General features: G+C 29.9%; 2 protein-coding genes across 3 annotated transcripts; one reads left to right on the top strand and one right to left on the bottom strand.

Moving 5' to 3' along the window:
* The first annotated feature begins 289 nt into the window (after positions 1 to 289).
* On the top strand, positions 290 to 2,370 carry LOC110635026 (uncharacterized). The gene is made up of 2 exons (XM_021784213.2): positions 290 to 446; positions 1,698 to 2,370. The coding sequence occupies exon 2, from the start codon at positions 1,721 to 1,723 to the stop codon at positions 2,159 to 2,161; it is 441 nt and encodes a 146-aa protein (XP_021639905.2). The 5' UTR covers positions 290 to 446; positions 1,698 to 1,720; the 3' UTR covers positions 2,162 to 2,370.
* Positions 2,371 to 2,943: 573 nt separating this feature from the next.
* Positions 2,944 to 7,730, bottom strand: LOC110635025 (serine/threonine protein phosphatase 2A 59 kDa regulatory subunit B' gamma isoform). 2 transcript variants are annotated; one of them, XM_021784212.2, is made up of 3 exons: positions 7,395 to 7,730; positions 5,838 to 7,189; positions 2,944 to 3,663 (listed from the first exon to the last, which is right to left on the bottom strand). In XM_021784212.2, the coding sequence occupies exons 2-3, from the start codon at positions 7,077 to 7,079 to the stop codon at positions 3,274 to 3,276; spliced, it is 1,632 nt and encodes a 543-aa protein (XP_021639904.2). In that variant the 5' UTR covers positions 7,080 to 7,189; positions 7,395 to 7,730; the 3' UTR covers positions 2,944 to 3,273. The 2 variants fall into 2 exon arrangements, with proteins under 2 accessions (XP_021639904.2, XP_021639903.2); XM_021784211.2 differs by having other exon boundaries at positions 5,838 to 7,730.
* Positions 7,731 to 18,423: the final 10,693 nt, after the last annotated feature.

Genomic DNA, 18,423 nt, shown 5'->3' with positions numbered 1-18,423 from the left:
ATAGCAGCAGTATCTAGAGATTACACGGGGCACCCATATTGTTGGCGTTGCAAACATCTCCAAGCTATGGTGGATCCTCTTATTGCAAAATCTTTGGCATGCAGAGAAGGTCTTCTACTAGCAAAAGGAAAATTAATTTTTCGTGACGCTTTTTCCATGTGTAACCCAATGATGCAAGTTAACTTTGTATTTGGCCTTATGGCCCTTTGATTCCTTCAATGAATTTGATATCTGTTTGAAAAAAATAAATAAATAAATGAATGGTAACCGGGAAGTTAGTGCCCGCGGGTCACCTGCGAAAATTCACCTATTTGTGACTCTAACGTAGAGCTCTTGCGGATTGTAGTAGTACAAACGGATAAACCTCAGACCTTTACCAGGGTTTTGAGCAACCTCAATCTTACCTTCCTCTTTGGCTCTGCCCAATACAATTCCATATTTATCAGGTACGTGTTCAAAGTTCTCTTATTTATATTATTTTCCTTCTTCTTGTTTATATTGTTGTCAATTTCTTTTTAATGTTTATTTATTTTCTTTTTTTTCTTGTCTCCTTTCTGTTTGATTGATGAGAAACTATGAGAAAAGAGGAGGAAATGAAATGAATTTAAGAGTTCTGTAGTTTCTCATCCCACCCTTGGATTATTCCCTACATTTTCCTAATCTTTTTTTTTTTCTCATTATCATCCCTATTTGACACCCCCATTTTAAATCCAACTTATATTAGATCAATCATGGCCTCTATCACGTTCTCTTGCTCCAAATACTCGCCTTCGCTCAATTCTTAAGGTTTCCGTCTAACCCAATACCCAAAAAAACCATACCCATTTCTTTTCTTTGTCTTCTTTTTTTCAAATTTCAGGTTCGTTTCATCTTTATAATGTCCGATTTTTAAATACCCAACTCTCTTCCCCAATCCACCCTCACCGATCTGCTCATCTTGTTCACTCTTCTAATTTGGATGTGCCTAATCTATAGTACTTGTACCTGAGCTGCTCTATGTTGGAAATTTTCAAACCATGTTAAAAAGTTCTCAACTTATTCGGAATTTGAAATTCTGAAACTCAAATTTTTCGAACTCAGTCGTAGAACAATTACGTGCAATTTGTTGATTGAATGTAATTGGTTGTTTGAATATATGCAAAGTGGAGTTAAAGGATATGGAAAGAAATGGAAAAGAGGATTCAGAGTTAAAGGGTGTGAGGAGTCTGCTGCCTTGGGAATTTGTTTATTACAATTTTTGTTAAAAAATTCTTATTTCTTGATTTGTATGATTGGTGATGATGATTTAAATGAGTTATAATTATTAATGAAGACAAAAGCATTAATAATATTAAAACAAGGAACTAAATAATAAATAACGAGTTTGATTTTGAATGCTTAAGTCAATTAAACAAAGCTAGAAATGATAACTGATGAAGAAGAGGAGAATTGAAGATATCCTGCTTATAACTTCTGTAACAATCGTTGAAGGAATTCCAACTGGTCTTGGTAATGCTAATTTACAAAATTTGGCAAGCTCATGTTTTTTTTTTTTTTTCCCATAATTATTTGCTTGTGTTCTTTTGGTTCTGGCACATAGAAAAGAAGGTGCAGAGATATTTTGTGCTTGCATTAAGAGATCTCCTCTCAAATGTACCCGTTAATATGCATTGCCAATTTAGTTGTTTGAACAATATTTACTGAACTATTTTGAGCAGGTGAACAAACAAGGAAATTTTATATGGCTGCAACAGGCATGATCACAGCCCCAATTTTTGGCTTCTTCTCTGTGAACAGAAGCAACAGAGCTTGTAGAAAGTTCAGCAGCATAAATGGGCAATGTAATGTTGTAAAGGGGATGCAGGTAGAAAAGTCTCTCGAGGAATTGTACAATGTGAAGGTGGAAAGAAAAGTGTCACCAAAACGATTGGCAGAGCTTGGAGTGTCTAGATGGTCAGTTTGGAAGACTGGCAAGTGCAAGTTGCCTTGGGACTGGCAAGTGGACCAGTTAGTTTACATTGAAGAAGGAGAGGTGAGAGTAGTTCCTGAAGGGAGCGAACGTTACATGCGGTTTGTGGCTGGCGACTTAGTTCGTTACCCCAAGTGGTTTGAGGCTGATCTCTTCTTCAATGCTCCATACCAGGAGCGTTATAGTTTCCGAGCATATGGTGATGACTATTAATCCCTACGTTGCATTAGTGATTGCGTCTCTTTGTCCTGTGTGTCAGCTTTGTTCAAGGGCATATGTCCTGTAATTTTAGTAGTTTAACTCAGGAATTGCAAGCTGAACTGCTACATTCTGCAAATAATTTTGATTTGCAGTTTCTGTAAATACCAAGCAGTTTATTAACTGCTGTGTTGAAAGACTGTATCAGATACCCTCTTTGAACATTTTTCAGTTTTAAACATCAACTGGTATCGCTGAGGAATGTGAATTCCAAAATTTTTTCATTAACTACTTTAGCAAATAGTACCAATCTGTTTTAGCTACAACTCCAAATGACGTGTGGCAGTTCATTGCAGGAGGGAGGATGGAACCGTTAACACAGAGAGAGAGAGAGAGAGAGAGAGAGAGAGTAGTAGTAGCTAGTTTATGTGCGGTGCCATTCAGAAAGAAACCAGAGTTGGCGAATTGTTCATAACGAACAATGCTCGTCAGACCATTAGACAAAAATGCTCTAAGCAGACAGCACAGTTGCATTGATCAAGGAACAAAATTCCTACAAACTTGCAGAACTACACTCCCATAAGAGGCATCAAAAGTTTTCTTCAATTGGCAACCAACAATCCAAAACTAACACAGTTGTTCCAAATCACCTGAGTAAGAAAGTTAATAGTCCAGATTTGTTCAAGTTGAGTGCAAGAACTCGAATTTGAGCCCAGTAAGAGCCAAATGAACTGGAAAAAAGAAGAAAAAATGTAAAGTCTGCAGTTAGGATAAAAACATAAAGAGAGAACCAAAGCTGAAACACAGAAGGAAAAATCTTCTTTGCATCATTACAGGAAATAACCAGGTAGGAAATCAGAAGCACTGCCTCTATAAATCAAATCCCTTATAATACACACGGTTACACTTTAATGGCAGAATATCAAATGAAACAGAATGAGCCCACAACCCAAAAAATAGGAAAAACCGATCCCCTCAAAACCCTGCCTGCACTTGTCCTGTTGATGAGATAATATGACAAACACGGAGAAGCCAAACAAATTCTTCCCTATCATGCCAATGAGGTCCCCTCCTGTATCATTCAACTACAAACAAGGGTAAACTCCAACAGTTCCACACTGCGGCTATCAACTACCAGCAGTACTGTGTAGACTTGTAACAGTTGTAATTGCCACAGAGGAGGCAAATCTTGAGACAAGCACAGCCTCATTGCTTATGGCCTTAGATGCTGCCACATCCTCCAATCTTTTCCATGTTGATTCTCTCCTCTCCTGTGTTTCTCTCTCCTTCACTTCATCTTCTTGGAATTTAACCAAACACTCATCAAAAAGTTCTTGATCAGCATCAGAGAATATCTTCCTCACATTCAGTGTTAGACTCTGAACAGCTTGGTTCCAGTGACCCCTAGTGTTTCTCTCCAAAGCAGGGAAGATTACAGGCAGTATCACATTACGGTTTTGTGTGATCAAATTCCTTATGTGATCATTGTTCCACAAAAACAATGCACGTTCAGCCACCTGCCAGGAAAACCAAATTCAGAAGATAACAAAAAAATTCAAAATTGTTTGGATGAACATCAAGCCAACTACGGCAACAGACATATAATTACATTCTCCTTATAAATTCAAAATTGTGGCACTATTGTTTACTGTGATAGGTATGTCTCATTAGCACCGGCTTATTACACCCTCCTTTCAACAAGCCAGGTATTTCTTAATATTGAACTCCTATATAATTTATCACCAATAAAAGTTAAAATATACATTAATAATATCCATTTTCTTGACTCTCAGACATTTATTCACCATGTATTTACATAGATCTTCTCTATGATAACACTGCAAAATATTTCATTAAAACTGTAGTTCTCAATGAATCTTGATTTTAACCACAACACATAAATAGTAACCACTAAATTCTTAATGAGAACTTTAAGTGGAAAATAATATTTTACAGCACAAAACACCCTTTTTCATCATCTAGTATCATACAAGTGCTGAAAAAAAAAGCCAAATTGCTTGTGTATGCTCAAAAGTTTAAAGGTTTCTTCATTTGGTAGACTTATGTTAATGCCATAAGACCATTCTTTCTAGTTTCAGGGGCCCACCATCCACAAGACAAAGTTTGAGCCAAAGCTTATTACAACATGATAAGAGCAGTTCCATGGGAAGGCAGGCACCGCTACAGTCACTTGTTACTCAGCCCACATGCTTTGGGAAGATCCACACTGTTGATAAATTAATCAGGAGGAAGCATTTTACTCTCGCCTAAAGAGGAATGATGAGCTACTGGAGAATCCCTTTTTGCATTGGGAAGTATCTAGAGATTATCGTTCCTACCACTTTCCATGGTTTCAATTTATTGGGCTACAGTTAAACAACTGATGCAAATACTTTAGCAGCTGGCAAGGAATATAAGGAGGCCAGGAATGATAAGAAGTGAAGGCTGATCCCTTTGTGAACTACGCATACCATACGTTGCAAGCAAACTAGTTGCACTTTGATAGAATAAAAGTACAAAAGGCTTAAGCTGCTGTTTCTAAGGTCTTTGTACAGGATATATATATATATATATATATATATATATATATATATATATATTATCAGTGTCTATGTGTGTAGACAGCATTTTTTTCTAATTATTTAACCATCCAAACAGTAAGTCCTTTTCCACTTTTTTATCACAAATTAACACTATATTTTTCAAAGCAAATCCTAATCCCATTTTTTTCTAACATTAAGATCTACCAAAATTTTAACCAGTAGGCTCTATATAGCTACCCTTCAAAAAGAATTTGGCCCAGAATTAATGGTGTTCAGTTTCTGTCACAACATATATGAGCCAAAAGTGCATCTTGAATCAGCGGACTCCTGAAAGGAGTTGCTTATAGAAATGGCATTAAACAAGGATAACTTTAAACATTTGTAAACAATTAGCACTTAAGCCAGAAAGATGTAACATTATGAGTACATGTTTAAGAGTTGAATATTAAAATTTTTGATCCATTTTCATTTGTAGTGGATGAAGAAAAAATAGCAAATTTTATAAGCAACATGTGTACAATGTAGACAAATAAAGACATTCTTGTATACACGTTATATGAAGCTCTAGTAAAAATACTACCAGCTCAGATTTTCAAAAAAACAAAATGCACACTGAAACTCATACATTATCATCAGCAGGAATCAGGGAGTAGCCAAGTGTGAAACCATATCAAAGATCATTTAGATGGTTTTATATCTAAAATAGAAGGTCAAAAGAAAAAAAAGTGTTTACTAGGATGCAAACATTATCATATCATCGTTGGCTTTCTAATTATAGTAGCTATTGAACTTAAATTGTCATATACTTTTTTGTTATATATATTTCTTCCTAATATATTTTAAACTACCACGAAAAAATGTATTATTCTAGTTGAAATCCAGGTACCCTTGACTCTCGTAATTACAATAAACAGAATCCAATGAAACCGCCAAGGCGATAAAAATGGAAAACAAAAGTTTTTACAATCAATGTTATGGAAAGAATAATTCAGAGTTCAATAAGATGATACCGTCATCAATGATGACAAAAGCAATCATTAAGCACCAGCAACAAATGCCAGTAAAAAAGAGAGAGAGAAGAAGTAGAAGAAGAAGAAGAAGAAAAACAAATGCCAGTAACACAAAATGTAACCATTCAAAATTCATACCTGAAAATGTGAGCTGTTGAGACAGCGGCCAATTTGACGGAACAAGGGGATCATGCAACGCTGAAACTCTGCTGGCTGAGTAGCTTCTAACACTTCCTCCAACTCACCAAGGAACATAACCTCCTTGGAACTATTGGTTATGGGCCAATATTTTAGAAGACCTCGAATAACAGTATCAGCAAGCTTGAAATCTTTTTCCACAAACTGAGTGATACAATACGAAAGTTGTTGATGGTACATCGGTACACACTTGGGCTTGTGAAGAGGAATCAAGGCTCGTACAAGGAAGAGCTTGTGCTCTTCCTTCAATGGCAAAGCAAACCCGTTAATTATGCTGCCCAATATCTCAAGTAATTCAGCAATCCCATTATGCCTCTCGGTCTCAAATATGAAACGGTAGAAGATATTGTTTATAGCTTTCCTAATAAATGGCCGATGCACCATAAACTTCCCATAAATGCGATGTAGTATTGTCTTCAAATACTCTCTCTCCCTTTGGTCCTCAGAATCAAACAAATCTAGCAATTTCAACACAAATGAATGGTCAATGTACCTCTTTGCAAGCTTGGCATCGGTCTCTGTTGAAGCCACAAATCTGAGAAGAAACTCGTACACAATTTGAAGATGAGGCCACGCTGGCTCCATGGTCGGTTCTTCTTCTTCTGGGTCATACGTTTCTAGAATCTTGTTATCATGATTTGAAGACGGAAGCGATCTAAACAAATTAGCTGCCACCATCTTTGTAATTTCTTGCATTGTCACCTCATTGAACTTTGATGTCACAGAAGAAATATAATCAACAAGCTCTAACAAAGTCTGCCTTTTAATGTCCTTCTCCTTAAGATTTTTAGAGGGATCACTAAAATCAAACACAACACAGCACATGTTCAACTTTCTAATAAAGAGACTCTGCCTCTCCGAACTAGGAACATCCCTGAAGTTAGGCAATGACTCATAAACCCCAGAAGCCAACATGGGACCCACTTGGCCTGCAACGGTGGCGGATTTTTTCCCTTGATTAGATTTGTTCTGTGGGGCAATGGTCCCATTGTTCATGCGTGAAGCGCCTAAACCCGAATTGGACTTTGAAGAAATCGATGACGACTTTGAGGTGTTTATGGAATTCGGTCCATGGGAAGAATTCAGAGACGAAAAGGCATTGACCCCACCGTCATTGTTCGAGTCATTATTCGACGATTTTGAGGGTTTTCGAGGTAGCTTGCCCAATATCTGTTTAATCATATCTACTAAGAGAAGTCCTAACCCTAACCCAAAGCCCTAATCCTAATTTATCTCAACAATAAATCAAGGTCTCCACGTTTAAACACCTCAAAACGAAGGCATTTTCATAGCTGATCGATAGAACCCCAGTTCAAATTGCACATTGAAAAAGAAAACAACGTTACAGAAAAAACTCATCAAAAGAAACACAAACGAGTCTATGCATGTAGCGCTCCATATCACCAAGTCACAATTCAGAAGACAAATTTGAAATTTTCATACACTTTCTGATTTTGAATTGAAGGGTAACAGAAACAGAAGAGGAAACAAACTTACATTAACAAGAGAGATCTGAAAAAGGTGAGAGAAAACCCTAGAAAATCTGAGCTTTCTGGGCTTTGATCTGCAATTGATAAACCCTAATATGCTTTTCTGTGCCTGCCCCCAATTGATTTCAATTGAGAGAGAGAGAAGGGGAGTAGGAGAGAACCCAGAAAGAAGATACAAAAAGAGAATCTAATAGTTTAAGAATTGAAAAATCAGAAACAAGAGAAAATCAGGAAACATTAGCTTTACATAAATAGCAAAAACTCTCTCTCCCTGTGTAAAACAAAATCTCCCTCCCTGCCTCTGCCTGGTTATGTGTTCAGTGTTTATGTTTGGATGATTGAAAAAAGAAAAGCTTTTTGTCTCCCTTAAGGGTAGAATTGAGATTTAGTTTATTTTTATGTCCCTTTTCTATTTTTTTTAATCTTTTTTTTTAATTATTTTGTGACTGGTGATTATGATGCAAATCCATCACAAATAATGTAGTTGGACATTCTCATGTGTAGATTATGCTGACTTGGTAATTGACAATATTCTCCTAACCCAATTGCAAGGGTAACCTATGTTGATTTTCTCTCTCTCTCTCTCTCTCTCTTTATCATTTTTACTTAAAATTCTCAATTCATTTTATAAATCAATCAATCAATCTCCTGTTACTCCCAATATATATATGCATATTTAAATTTACCCCTACCTGCCCCTAATATTTTACAAAGGAAAAGTTTAAAATAATTCATGTCAATTGTTTTTATATTGACTTTCTATCTTTTATACAATTTTACTAATAAAGTAAAACAAATTATTGTAATTAAATTTTAAATAATTATAATAATTATTTTCAAATTCGACTCTACTATTATGTTCTATTTATTTTTATATTTTAATACTTAAATATTATAATTTAAAATATATATATTATTAAAATTATGTTTAAAATTTATAATTTTAAGTTAATAATTTATTTTTTTTATAAAATATTTATCCTGTGTAACATTGAATTCAAATAAAAAATAAAAAGAAAAAAAAAATATTTATAGAGAAACTCATTCTGTCCGACTCTTTAAGAGAGAAATTCCTACTCTAACTTTGATTTTCGATAGGATATCGATTTTCTATAAAATAAAGATAGAAAGAGTGATTTTCATCATCGAACCATCCCATTACTATTCCTAATTTAAAAAAAAAAGTTAAATTATCTATTTAATTGATATTGCATTTTATCTAACACTACATATAATCATCAAAAAAATTATTTTATATAATAATTTAATTAAATATTTATTAAAATAAAATGGAAAAATGATATAAAAAATTTATAATTTCTTCATATTTATATAAAACTAGCCTTAACCAAAGTTAAATGATAAAAGCAAATTTATACCCTCGATTTCTAGTAGTCTAATTAAGATTTAATTATAATTATTATTATATTTTTATTTAAGTATTATAAATTTTTTATTTAAGATTATTATTAAGGTGACTAATAAATAGTAGCTACATAAAAGGTTGAAAAGAATTGATGTGAAATGCACTCCACAACTTGGAGCCTTTATAATTAAACTAATGGATTATCATCCAATAGATTTTTAAACTTTATAGCTCATATCACATCAACTCACCTTCTTAATACACTGTAGTCTTTATTTCTTTAGGGATATCCACACCCATATCGATAGAGGACAAATTGCAAGCAACGAATGCCATTTTCATTGATGATAAGTCTTACTTATAATTGAACGATACATTCAAATAATTAATAAATATTATTTTAATTAAAATCATGTGATAAGTATCACATATAAATATATTGTGATAAGTTTTTTACAAGTTGGGTATATAAACACCTTGATTTAGCTAAGAATTTTTCTTTTTGAATTGGTGTTAGCTGAATTTTTTAGTAATTTTTGCAGTACCTAAGAAGATAAAGCTTGAACTTATCCATGTCCTGAGTAAGACCAAAAAATATTTACCTTTCTACTTCCCTTGCTACTCTAGCTATCTTAATAGAAGCTAGCTCTTGGGAGTAGTATGTTTTTTCAATCAATTTGCCAATGTTGTTCTTGAGGGTGAATGCGAAAGTGTTATTGTTGGTGATATCGATTGTGTTAAAGGGATTTTTTTATTAATTAATCTTTTTAATTAGGTTTGATTGTTCAATTATATTTAATTTGAGAGATTAAGTGAGTTGTGGAGGTAGATATGTTCATTTTTAATGAGTTGTTAATGGCAGGATGTAATTGCCGTTAATCGCTTCGTTAAGGATAGGCTATAATTAAACTGAAGTCAATGGTTCAGAGTGAAACTCTTAAAAACAAATTTAGAGTATAATTGTAAAAAGGTCCATTGTTCAGATAAACTTAAACATTTGCATTTGTTGATATTTTATCCAAAATTTTTAATTTTAGATAATTAAACTAAACCTTTCAAAATCAAAGAAAAAAAATTATCCAACACTAAATTAGAATTTGATAAATTATAATTTAGTCTCTAAAGTTTGGCAAAACCTTACAACTTAGTCCCTATATTTTCAAAACAAAGTAATTTAGTCTTTGAAATTTGTTGAAACTTACAATTTAGTCCCTTAATTTAAATTTCATATTTAAATTGTATAATAAATATATTATTCTTCCCAAAATTAATTCTTCTTCTTAACAAGTATTTTCCATAATTATTTTGGAATTTTTCTTAAATTTTTCAATATATTTTTTTTTAGATTTTAATAAGTGAAATTTTAATTTCTTGAAATAAAATAAAAAAAAATCTTGCATTGAAAAAACAAAGATCTAATCAATATGGGTTTACGGGTTACGACTCGACTAATGAGATCTCTCCCTAGAGCTTCGATCTTCATGTTTCTAATAGCTATGGGTTTGTTTAGGGACAAGCTGGTGGATGGAGATGGGTCTCAACTTGATCATAGTGTATGAAGATTAGATTAAGGTAAGGAAGCTTGCAACTTTCCATTTCTTTCTCTTAAAAAATATATAAAGTTAAAGCATTTTAATCATTTTTGCTATAGTTAACTGTCAATTGAATGGAGAGACTAATTTATAGGTTTTGCCAAATATCAGGAATTAAATTACTTAATTATAAAAATACAAGAACTAAATTGTAAGTTTTGTCAAATTTTAAATACTAAATTGTAATCTATCTATTAGAATTTAGGGATAAAATTTCGGTGTCGGATAAAATTTCTTTAATCTTGAAAATTTTGGTTTGATTATCCAAAATTAAAATATTTGGATAAAATCAGCGACAAACATAAAGGTTTTAATTTTTTTTTAGTCAAATGGTCTTGTAAAAATTCATAAAGTTAGGAATTTTTATTTTTTGCCATTTCCCCTTTGTAATTTGGGCACTATAGCCCATATGTTTGGTTTATAATATTTTGGTACAATTAATAGGTTAATTGCACCAACTATTCCTTAACTTTTGTGTGTTATTTCATTTCAGTCACTCAATTTTAATTTATTAAAATAAAATCCATGAACTTTATTTTAAGTGAAAAATAATCCCTCTCATATCCTAACAAGTTTCTTGGTTACAACCCACCCTATTCCTCTCTCTCTCTCTCTCTCTCTCTCATTTTCTCTGTCCCTCTCATCTCTCTATAAACTATTAATTTCCTTTGCCTCTTCAGCAACCTACTCAATTGTTGACACCGCCTATTGTCCCTCCTACTTATCCCTTTCTCTTTCCCTTGCCCTTTTCCTCATGCAAATGACAAATTTGAGCAATTATCAACATCGATGGCAAATGCCTAGATTGAGCAACTCCTACCTTCTCCATGCAAGTGCTAGGTGATAATACGTCTCCAAAGCTCAATTTCAACTCCTCTTACAAATTTTGAGGTGGTTCTCCTTGCCTTCTACTTGTCCAAGTGAAATCTCGCACAAGTAATCGGTTCTCTTCTAGATTCTTAATCTTTCATATTCATTGTTTTACCATACCCCTCAGAACAAGCAAAGTCTACATGGATTTTATGATTCTCCACTATTTATTGGAGATTTGGCTAACTTTTTATTATTATTTTTTTTTGGATTTTCTTATGTGTAAATTTTTCATTTGTTTTTTTTTTACTTGGATTTAGATTTGATTTTCTTATTTATGGTTTGTATTATTTTTATAGGATTTGGATTGTTTATGGGTTGTGATATTGTATGGTAATTTTCAATCAAGTGGTTATACTTTTCTTTGTGCTTAATTAATTGCAAGAATATTTTTTTATTAAAATTTATTAGTGCATATTAATAAGAAATTGACAACAGATTGATGCATTTTTGTTATCAACTCTATTCTTTGTTGGCTAGTAGGCAAATGAGATAAAAACAAAACAAAAAAAAAAAAACAATGGACTCTTTGTATTGACTGGATTTTGAAGTTACTTGTTATATGTAGCTTGATTCGTTAAATATCAAATTAATTAAGCATACAATATGCTCAATACAATTTGGGATATATAAATAAAGGCTTTTATTTATACCTTGTCTGTGTTATGGTTTATGGGATTAGAATAATTATTAATAAATTATGGGCTTAATATAGGTGCGATCGGATTGAAGATAGCCTTCTAGATCTCGGACTGTCTTTCCAACCCAATTCAAGCACCCTATGGGTCAACTCAAAACCTTGGCATGATTACAGTCAATCCTAATGTTTTCAAAACACTCCAGACTAGTTCCACATAGTAGAATCTCAATATCTACTTTGATAGTTTTACCCAAAGGTTAGGGTTTTGTAATTAATCTATAAATTATTCCTGGCATGCAATAATGATGTAAAATAAATTACAATAACTTAAAGACTATAAAGGACCTTCAGAAATAATTACATAATTTAGAATCTAATCAATTAGACTATAGAAAGAGTTAGGAACCTTGACTGATGAATTGGACTACTGGACTACTGGTTTTGTATAGGCCCCAGATGGGCATTGTGTTATTGCTGTGGGCATGAGACCTTATGTTTGTATTGCTATGCAGGGAGGATAAGTCTAGCTATAAGAGAGATTTTGGCAAATTTCTAATAGGATAATTAAGATAATTAAGTAATTAAAGTTAATTAATGTTCAAATGACTAATAAACTATCAATATACTTGTATATATAGGTCCATCTAACCACCAGTATTAGTAGTCCCAATAGAATCCAACAATAGTAAAGGTTTAACCTAACTAGTTTGTGAGTAAAAATTACTTAAAATGTTTTTATTGGAATTATTAAACTGTTTTATCATAATTTCATGCACGTTCATGCATCATAATAATTATATGAAATAGGCTTATAATATTATTTATATATGCCAATACTGGATATCACGAAGATACTGCATTATATAATTATGATGTTTTAATAGCTATGGATAACCCAATGATTCCTAATGGGAAAATAAAGGAAAAAGGAAAAGGAAAAGTATGCATGCAATGAACTCATTATGAAATGTAAAGGAAAGGGATGTCGAGTAAGGCAATTTTATGTCTTTAACATTTGGGTACTAGGGATTTCATGATCCACCTCAAGTAAGTCATAACTTATGGGTTCCTGGTACTCATTGTGTGTATCTATTAAGAGGAAGTCTTGAAGAGCTCCTTTATGAGTCAGACACATTGGACATACAATATGATTATGAGATGGGAAACCTTTGGTGATATAGGTACCATGTTATGAATTGTTTGTGCTATGTAAACATCATATGATTGTTGCATTTCATGTGCCTGATTATAATGGTTTTATTTTAGTGTTTTTAATCCCTAAATATGCTTCTACTCACTAAACCCCTAACTAACTCTCTTTTTCTCTTTTCTCTTTCAGGGACAAGCATAGAAGATACAGTCAGCAAATTTTTGTTAGCTAAGTTACAGAGGCTATCGCCTCAATTTTACTTTAAGTTAAAGGTACATTTTGTGAAACTCTATTTTGTAATGACATTTGCTTTTTGTTATTTTAATATTGTGCTTTGCCACTTAATATTTTGTAATATAAAAGAAACTATATTTATTACTATATTAAATAAACTACTTATCTAATTATATTGTATGAGTTTTAGAAGATATTATGATGTAAATAAGGCTTGTTACAAGTTCTGGTGGTCTTATACCTTTCAGTGCCTTAATGCCAAAAACAATTTGGATTCAAACTGTTACGATTACTCTTCAGCTTTTTGTATTTATCATATTCTCCATATCCTCTAAATATAGATTAAAAAATTTAGAGTATACATTATTCCCCCTTCAGAAGAATTCATCCATGAATTCTTAAAGCTTAACTTAAAAAGCTTTATACTATCTAAGTATTACATACTCTCTTCTTTAAAGAGGTTTTTTTTTTTTTTTGTCCTTATTTACAGTAATATCTCACTTTGAGTGTTCCCCTTAGAGAATTTTTCTCTCATAAAAATAAGAAAAAGTAAATGAAAGTGAAGAAGATGAGAGAAAAGAGAAGAAAATAAGAGAAAAAAGAAAAATAACAGAATGAAAAAAAAAATTGAAAGAAAAGAGTAGAAAATAAGAGAAAAGATAATAAAATAAAATAAAAAAGAGAGAAAAGAGAAGAAAGGAAATAATGAGTGAAATGAGGATTGCAAATCCGTTGTTGTTTTTTTTTTTAAAAAAAAAAAAAAGAAGACGGGCTTTTTCCCTCTATAAATTAACAACATATTGTAAATTTCGTTACTAATTGAACAAAAAGATGAGCTTTTGAAAAATTAGACCTTTTCCCTCCATAATTTAGCACATAATCAAAATCCGTTTCTATCTCTACAATTTAAGAAAGTAAAAATTCATTGTTAAATTAGCAATGAATTTTTAATTCCATTGATAATTTAAAAAGTTTATACTATTTAGCATCGTAAAAAACTACTAATCCGAATATTTCTTTTACACTATGTTTGGATCATGGTTTGGGATGGCTTTATATTTTATGATATGGTTACTCTATATGTTAAGATCATGGTTTGGGATAGTTTTATATTTTATGATATGGTTACTCTATATGTTTGAGAAGATTATTCGTAAAAAAATAATAGTTTGAGGTTATTTTACCATAACTTTTCAAACCATCAAAATGATGGTTTGGCATGATTTAGAATTTGTATTTTCTCATTTTATCTCTACATAATATACAAAATTCTAATTATATGTTCAATTTATATATGTGTAAGGCATATTCAGTTATTAATTTAAAAAATAAAATATGTCTTTAATTATTATTATAATAACATTATTTATAAATTAATATTTTATTTAAATAAATATTTTTAAAACATTTATATATTTAAAATAATAATAAAAGGTATTTTAGTAATTTTTATATTTATTTTACCATAAAATATTATTTAATTAAATAAAAAAATTATTAAACTATCATGTATCGTAAAATCTTTCTAAATATGTTAATAATAAAAATCACATCATATAATACAAACAAAGTTAGTGTTTGTTGTCCATCTCGAAAATGTTATAATGCTGAATTGTTTGTTTGTTTGTTTCTAGAGAGAAAGAGAGAGATTGTAAAAGAACACTTGGTGTTGAATATTTTTGGTTGAGCTATAAAGATTGGGTACTGCGTGGGAAGTCTTTATCCTTTTCTTCAAATGATACCCTCAATTGCAGGACACTATCTTCTTCTTTAGTCTTGAATATGATGATACACACAAAGGAGTAAAGAACCCTTTTCACAAGTAACATGTGAGATTTATTATTCAGGTGCATGCGTAGAATTTTTAAGTGTCAACTTCAAAGATTATGATAAACAACTTTTTCCAAAATCTTTTTTCTTTTTCTTGTCCATTTATACTAAAATTTGAATGAATTAATATTCTAAAAATCTTATACCGTATTGCTTCAACTATATTGAAGGACATATTTCTTAGTCCATTGTCATCATCATGAACACCATGATAGATAGAACACCATTTCATGCATAAAATTTTTGTGATCAATAATAGGGATAGCAATGGGTAGGATATTAGCGAAAATCACTCTATTTGAATTCAAATTTAATTAATATCCTCAAATTTTGAACTCGACCCAACCCCAATTAAAATTTATTTTCAATTATCCAAAACTATTCCAAATCTTATTATTATCATCTAAAAAATATTTAAACTCACTAAATTTTATATATTTTAATTAATAGTCTATATAAAAAATTATATTTTATTAATAATTTATACTTTAAAATTTAATAATTTCATAAAATATCTAAATTCTATTTTATTTAAAATAAAAATATAAAATTTATAAATATTATTATATTTAATTAAATATTTATATAAACGAGTTTAATAACGAATACTCAACATGTAAAATTCGAACTCATTATGGATATTATTCTTCAAACCTTATTATATACTATTTAAATCTATCGTATTAGAATTTGATAGAATCGGATACCCATAAAAACTCGACTCGTTGCCATCCCTAATCATACTTTTACCTGTACTAGTTTTTTAAACTTGCAATTCGTGATATTGTTTATAGCTGTTATTTAGAAAAATTTAATAATTATTGTTTAAACATCACAAAACTAATTTTTCTTCATTTGTTATCATAGCTATTAATTATAATTAATATTTTTTAGATTAATTTAAATAATATTATAGTTATCATTATAATAATTTTTTTTAATACTGTCTAACTGTAACCAATAACTTTTTCAAAATAGATATACTTATTTAATAAATTTTATAACATAACTATTTTTATTATATACATATTTTTTGAAATTTTTTTTTTGTCAAACTTAGTTTAAATTTTTATATAAACTAAGGATGTAATATATGTGATAGTTATTTTAAGTAAATTTCAATTATATAATAACAAATGTCGTCATTGCTAAAATATCTGAACTGAAAATTTATTTGCATTATTTTATTAGCAACAAACTCATATATCTGTTGCTAAAAGTTTAAAACTATTGGCGATAAAAACAATTGTCGTTAGAAGTTGTTAGCAACATATTTAAACCTATATTATTCGCGACAAATATATATATATATATATATATATATATATATATATATATATATATATATATATATCACTAAAAATGTTGTTTTTAGTGTGTTTTTATAAATAATGCAAATAATAAAGATATTTGTGGCTAAATTTCTATTAATTTTTTGATACATAATATAATATTATCATAACGAATTGCTTTTGAGTGTATTATTCTTAATTAAAATTATTTTATAATTTTTAATTTTTTATATGTTTGATTTGGTATTCTAAATAAAATTTGACTGTAATTTCATAATACGTTACATGGAGTTATTAATTTCTTTCATAAATAAAATTATATAATTTGAAAATTTTTTGATAACATATATATATATATATATAATTTTTTAATTTATAGGATTTTTTTTATTATATTTAAAATTTGAGTAGTATTAAAATTTAAATTATTATAAACAATATAAAGAGTTTAGAATATTTTTGGTAAGGGCAATGTCCCCTCTTCATACAATTATATATATTTTTCATTATCGTAAGTATTTGGCAACAAAGCATGATGTTGATGATGATATTTTTAACATTAAATATTTGATAATATTAAAATTAAAATTATTAAATTGCGTATTTATCTTAGGCCCTGTTTGGCATTGAGTTTCAGAGTCTGAAACTGCTCTTCTGAATAAAAGTACCATTTTAGATGTTATTGAGATAAGCAGTTTGGAAAAAGCTGTTTTGTTATTTTAGTGTTCTTATTAATAAAACTAATCAAATTTAATTTTTAATTATTTTTTAATACTTTCTAATTAGTATATTTAAAAAAGTTATTTTCTCAACAGCAGTTTCAACAACAATGCCAACAGGCCCTTAGTAAGAAATATCTATTGTGCGTTAATTATACTTACTAGCTAGAGTAGGAGAATAAATAATGAATAAGTAGGTTTCTTACATTATAGGTGATGAACAATGATGATAAGGATGTGTGAAGGTAGAAAATTGGCAATAACATTGCACTATATCTTCCTTATATTTAATGCAAATATTGACAAGACATATATTTTTTAATTTAATGGAGGTTTAATGAATTAAATAATAATTGATGGGTTACACAATGGAAAGTAATCATCTCCTTTCTAGGTGAATTATCTTAGAATGGACAGTTGAAAAAACTCGAACTTGATACTTCTTTATTTCTTACATTTTAAAGATAAAGAAAAATTAACCTGACTATTCTTGACTAACATTGACAAGAGTTATATGTCATATACGATAATTAGCTCAACAATATAGTATGATTAATGATAGCCATAAAAGAAAGTTGATACAATCTGCAAAATGTCTGTCTAAGCATGTGAAATTGTCTCTAATTTGCTAGTGATCGATAGGTTCAATTCCATTTCATATGTCAAGAATTACATCCATGGTCTTGCATAAAATAACATTACTCGTTTTGTCAATAATAACTTAATAATAAGTTCCTAGATAATGACATTGATTTTTATTTGTGGCCTTTTAGTGTATAGGAGTTGAAACAATAACAATAATATACGGTAAATGATTCAAAAATCCTGCCTACAAAGAACACGTGTCAATTCTTGATAACATACGGTAATTTAGAGGATAGTCGTTCTTAAACTTTAGGGATTGTAATATAATCGTTCTTAAACTTAAAAATGTAACATAAAATCTCCTGAATTTTGAAATTTTGCAAAGGAAAATCTTTCTAACTCTCAATAGCTACTTTATACAATTCAAAATAACAGTAATATAAATAATTCTCTTTTTTCTATGTGATAGTAACAAAAATCAATTTTTATTTTTTTCATAAATTAATTATAAAAGAATTTTAGTCTTAGTTAACAATAAAATATTAAATATATAACAGCTGATTAAAGAAATTATACCTTAAAAAAATAACAATAATTATTAACGTTATCGCTATTTTGAATTATCCATATTAACGTGTTACTTATAAATTAATTATTGAAAATAAATAAAAATTTATTGTGTAAAATTTTAAAATTTAAAAAATTTTATATTATATTTTTAAATTCAAAAATAACTCCGTTATGATCTTTAAATTTCA

This window comes from Hevea brasiliensis, chromosome 10, assembly GCF_030052815.1.
Source record: "Hevea brasiliensis isolate MT/VB/25A 57/8 chromosome 10, ASM3005281v1, whole genome shotgun sequence".
Classification (NCBI taxonomy): Eukaryota; Viridiplantae; Streptophyta; class Magnoliopsida; order Malpighiales; family Euphorbiaceae; genus Hevea; species Hevea brasiliensis.
This window is presented reverse-complemented; position numbering and strand designations above follow the sequence as displayed.

Bases quoted from the DNA above. Each gene is read 5' to 3' on its own strand.
- LOC110635026 (XM_021784213.2), top strand. From the start codon at position 1,721: ATGGCTGCAACAGGCATGATCACAGCCCCAATTTTTGGCTTCTTCTCT.
- LOC110635025 (XM_021784211.2), bottom strand. From the start codon at position 7,079: ATGATTAAACAGATATTGGGCAAGCTACCTCGAAAACCCTCAAAATCG. The intron at 3,664-5,837 runs GTATGAATTTTG...TTTTCCTGGCAG, and splicing joins TCAACAGCTCACATTTTCAG to GTGGCTGAACGTGCATTGTT.